Here is a 5,136-nt window from a genome sequence, read left to right on the forward strand (position 1 = left end):
GTGTGAAGAAAGATAAAGTACAAATTAACATACAGCTTAAACATTTCTAAATTGATATGACATTAAACGGGATTGACATTTATTTGATATAAAAATTGATGGGATTTACAGTTTTATTAGCTATATTAAAATGCTAGCTACCTTTTTGTTTATGAACGATGTATTCAGAGACAATATATTCACTAATAATAACAGCAAAGGCTAAGAAATGTGTCAGTTACCAATTCTGTGAATGCTGGAAGAAGTCTTTCTGTATATGGATACGTTTTCAAACAACTTTGTCAATACATGAAAGACAACCAGGTTAACAATGTTAAAATTCAATAGCCAAATATAATGCGCTTGACATTTCTTTCATGAATCTGTAAGTGACACTCTTGTGATCCTTTCAAACAACCTGTTATCTTTGTTATCAGTCTTATGTTGTCTGTAGTTGTCTGTGGTCACAAATGCACATTAACCTTGTGAAATAGTTTAGTTCCTGCCCTGTAAATATTTCAAAAGGTGATGTCTTTTGTGGAATGTATAGCAGATTATATATCAGCAAACACTGCTGTCATGTCTATTGTTGCTCAAGATGCAAGCCCTCACATGGATGATTGATGTTTATTAGCGCAGTCTTGTAGAGTGAGAAAAACATAATAGAAAATATTATAATTCCATAATCCACCCCCCTGCAAGTGTCTTCACTGCTAGAATTACTCCATGGAATGACAGGGGATGGGCCAGGTGACACAGGACAGCGCTACGCTATATTAAGAGGTTGTGTGGTGTCTCGAGACTCATTGTGAAGGGCAGATCAAGAATCAACCATGAACAGCCTTCCAGTGATCGCTTCAGCCCTGCTGGTGCTGCTGACCATGGCACCATACACCCCCGAGGCCAAGGTGTTTGAGAAGTGTGAGCTGGCCTCCATCCTGCTGCCTATAGCGAGGGACTTAAATAACACCAACCCTGAGGAATTAATTTCAAAAGGTCAGTGTGTTCCACTTGTTTTTATAAAAAATATTAATTTCAGTACTTGTTACATTTTTAATTTGTGTTAGCTAAACATTGGGTAAAAATTATAATAATGAGCTAAAGCAGGGGAGTCAAACTCCATTGCTAGGAGGCTGAGGTGTTTCATGTTTTTATTCCATATGGAATAAAGTTATTCTGAGGCTGTATATTTATTTTATTTTATTAGTTTATATACTGTCAATTCAAGATTCAGTACTGAACATTTTGGTAATTGGAGTGTTTCATGAATTTGGAATAATCATGTGATCAGAACAATTACATAGCTGAGAACTGTGTGTGAACAAAATCCAGAAGATATTGTGCCCCTGCAGGAACCAGGAGTTTGAGCCCCCTGGGTTTTTTCCTGGCTTTTCTCTCAGGGGTGGCAGAGATATTGGACTTAATTGTACCCATTACATGCTCTGTAGGTTTTCGCAGAAACAGGTCATAAGAATTCATCCCAAAGACGTAATTCAACACCCTTTTCACTCCCTCATTTTCTCCACAGTGATTTGCCACATTGAGGGCTCGACTGGCATGAACAGCAGTGCTGTCACCCCTGTGAAGTGCACTCCTCCTCCTCCTCCTCCTCCTCCCACTAAGAAACCCAGGCTCCCCAGATCCAAAGTTTTCTCTGACGACAGCAGCTCCTCCTCAGAAGAGAGGGGTTGCTCTGAGAGCACCCTACTGGGCCTCTTCCAGCTCCCAAGCAAGTTTGTCTGCCAGGATGGGAAAAACTGGTGTCAACTGAACTGCAGCAGTAAGTACCAGGCAGCCACTTCTTGTTCACTCTGTCGCTTACAAAATACCACATCCATTCACACTGAAATCAAGTAAAAAAAGGACTTATGAGATTTGGCAATAGTAGTTTGTCACCATTTGGTCGATCTGTCTTTGAAGCAGTGCACTGTGGGCAAAGTGGTGTATCTGTGTTTCTTTGCTTTTCCATTTCACTATGCAGTTTTCTGCATCCCTTGAAATACTGTTCCAATTTTAACCAAGAACACCAAAATATAAGTTTTTTTTTATCTTTTTCTTTAATAATTTAGTGCTCTTTAAATACCGAACGAATGCTTTGGGGCAGCATGGTGAGACAGTAGCTACCATGGTTGCCTCACAGAAGTTGGGTGTCTGCCTGTGCAGAGTTTGCAGGTTCTCCCCGTATCTGCATGGTTTTCTTTGGGTGCTCCAGTATCCTCCCACATCCCAAATACATGCTGTGTAGGTTGATTGGCTACTCTAAATTTACCTGTAGTTTTATGTGTGTGCTGTCCTGCAATTAACTGGTATCCTATGTCTGCGGGATTAGGCTGCAACTCACTGCGACTCTGTACAGGTTGAAGTAGTTATTGATAAAAACCTTTGTCTAAACTCAAATTAACACAGAAAGATGCCTAATTTTGTTTTTTTCCCCCAATAAGAATTGACTGATGATGACATCAGTGATGACATTGCCTGTGTCAAGACTGTTCTTAAGTTAAAAGCCGTGAGGTGAGTATTCTGACTGTCCCAATACAATATAGCGTAAAGCTGAAGGCAAACTTATATACTTCTCCAGGAGTAGCTTCACATCAAAACCATCAAGTGACTTAATCTGAAATCAGTTAAACATATTCCTGATACATTTGTACATACATGTTTGAAATGGAAAAAATAACTTATCATTGTCTTCTATATGTCTTATAGGTGTTATTTAAGTTTTAAACTAACACTGAGCTTTGAACTATGCTTTACACTGGCATTCAAGTTAATTGAGTCAGAGTCAGGTTTCCCAGGAAATTCAGTTTCCATTAGGATTAGAATTGTGTTTCCACTAAAATGTATCATATTGTGTATTGGTCATGGCTTCTAATTTTGGTGTTTGCTAAAGTTAGTGTTCTGGTTATCTTAAGGACACCACTTAGTTGTTCGGCTACTTAACAGGTTTACAATCCTGGCCCTGGAGACCCACAGTGGTCATTCCACAGCAGTTTGAAGTGACTTAAATCAATGAATTTAATTAAATTGGATCAGCTCAACATCTTATGTCAGATTTTCAGTTGTTGCTGATTTTAAGAGAGCTGCTAGACTGTGGCCTTCCAAAAACTACAGCTTTACATGGTTGTCACATAGTATAGATATCATAATTAAAAAGCATTGTCCACTCTATTCCAATATCGATCAGATATTTATGTAAAATGTATCAAGACTTTTTAGAAGTGAAACTTATTTTTCAGACGTGATGACGACTTTCGTTATGACTTCAAGTGCTCCTCAACAAACGTGACCTCCTACCTGTCTGATTGCCAGCTTTGAGGGCCCAGGCAAGCAGACTACAAAGTCTGGGATCAAAACACCACCTCGTCCCACTTTCACCTTTACTATTTTTCCGCAGAGCTATGTCTAATAAAACTTATATACTTAACAAATGTCTCAGCTGCACACAGATTGTCATTTGTGTCTGATACAAGTGATTTTGCCTCCAATTTAAAAAAGGGGAATGTTTTTTATTCTTATTTTCTAATATGTTTTGAGAAGTTTAAATGTCCAAACAGTGATACTGAATGATATGTTCCTACTATCTGCTACTATTCTCATAGAAATTGGGTTTTGTGACATTTATTTCTCGAAGAACATAGCAGATAAGTATTAAAATAAGAAGGAGAATATATGATGACACACAACCAGGATGCTGGTATTAGTTTACTGATATTATCTTAATATACCTGGTTCTGGTTCTATAAACCGCTTTGCAAGCTTTGTCTATTACACCTTTTAATCTTTCTAATCTTTTCATAAAGATTCAAATTAAAATATTTTTCAGATTCAGAAAGGTTCTTGTATTCCTTTGTTACTCAGCATAAATTTGATATATACGATTTCAATTTCATAGTACTTTTTATGAGCTCAGTGTCTCCTTTTAGATTACTTAAAAAACAAAACAAAATATCAAGTGTGGATTTACTCCTCACTTTCTGAAATATATATCAGGGAATGTTGTAATGTGAGGAATTGAATGTCCAAGCATCCTCTGCAAAATCATTTTCTCCAAATGCTCTATCTAATTGGCATTGTAATTTGCTTCACCCTCATTCTCTTGAGTCTCTTGAATTGAATTCTACTGGAAATCTTTACCACGGGAAAGACAAAAATCTTTGGATAACAAATGTTCCTTATATAGGCCATTTCAGAAACCTTGTATGAGTAAGAGTTTTACTGGGCAAGATAACTAATGCTTATTTGCTACTTTAAAAATACCATTGCAGATATTTCAAAAGGTAAGGTGTTTGTGGTTATGACACCAGACATAAGCTCTTTAAAGGTGTACCTTTGTAGTTCTTATTTCATATCACTATATCTAATGCAGTAATGTGTATTTATCAGAGGTGTAAAAAGTATTCGGAATACTTGAGTAAAGGTAAAAAGTCTCCCATTCAAACAGTACTTAAAAAAGTAGCTACTTTTAAGAGTACTCAAGTACCAAAAGTAAAAGTAAATTGTGATTTTAGTAATAAAGTGAAAGTGTTTGTGTGTGAGCCTTATGAAGGGGGCACACGAGATTAATGTTTTAATCCAACATTTTATTTTCCATATATTATCAAGGTATTTTTACGGTTCCTCAATTTTATCTTGAAGAAAAATTCTGACAAAAAGAAATGTTATTAGGCTCTGGATATTACTTTCATGTGTATTCAGCATTAACAAAGGGTAACATTGAGGGATTTATATTAAAAAAAATAGTTTTCATAGCAAACTCACTGTTCACACACACACATATACATATATCCCAAACAGCTGGGGGGGCAGTGGCTGAAACAAACGAAGGGGCACTTTGGTCCAGGGGGGGTGCTGACGAAGTGCGGAACAACTTCCCAGTTGCGGATCGCGGAGTGGATCGGGGGAGGGGTGATCAGGACAAAGGGGGCACTGGAAAAAACAACTGGGGAATGAAAAGGGGCAGCGGCTCGATACATCCCTGTATCTGAATATAACTTAAAACCATCCACATAGTGTCTTCACTCCCATGAGGTGCTAGCCCAAATAAGGCAAAAACATATAATGAAAAAGGACTCTTGTATTACAAAAGTTTCATAACAACACCTTTCGACACTACTGTGTTATCATCAGGGCTATAAATACCTAATATGTGAGAGTGCG

At 37.4% G+C, this 5,136-nt stretch overlaps 1 protein-coding gene across 1 annotated transcript; it reads left to right on the forward strand.

The window, feature by feature from the left end:
* Positions 1-769: 769 nt before the first annotated feature.
* LOC136718980 (lysozyme C-like) lies at positions 770-3,784 on the forward strand. Its single transcript, XM_066696790.1, has 4 exons — positions 770-975; positions 1,508-1,759; positions 2,421-2,490; positions 3,216-3,784. Exons 1-4 carry the CDS (start codon positions 813-815, stop codon positions 3,292-3,294), a joined length of 564 nt encoding a protein of 187 aa, XP_066552887.1. The 5' UTR covers positions 770-812; the 3' UTR covers positions 3,295-3,784.
* Positions 3,785-5,136: the final 1,352 nt, after the last annotated feature.

The sequence above is a fragment of the Amia ocellicauda genome, chromosome 23 (assembly GCF_036373705.1).
Source record: "Amia ocellicauda isolate fAmiCal2 chromosome 23, fAmiCal2.hap1, whole genome shotgun sequence".
Taxonomy (NCBI): Eukaryota; Metazoa; Chordata; class Actinopteri; order Amiiformes; family Amiidae; genus Amia; species Amia ocellicauda.

What these genes read in the sequence shown, in the direction of transcription:
- LOC136718980 (XM_066696790.1), top strand. Translation starts at nt 813, where the DNA reads ATGAACAGCCTTCCAGTGATCGCTTCAGCCCTGCTGGTGCTGCTGACC. An exon ending in TGAGGAATTAATTTCAAAAG is followed by an intron (nt 976 to 1,507) that starts GTCAGTGTGTTC and finishes TTTTCTCCACAG; the next exon opens with TGATTTGCCACATTGAGGGC. An exon ending in CTTAAGTTAAAAGCCGTGAG is followed by an intron (nt 2,491 to 3,215) that starts GTGAGTATTCTG and finishes CTTATTTTTCAG; the next exon opens with ACGTGATGACGACTTTCGTT.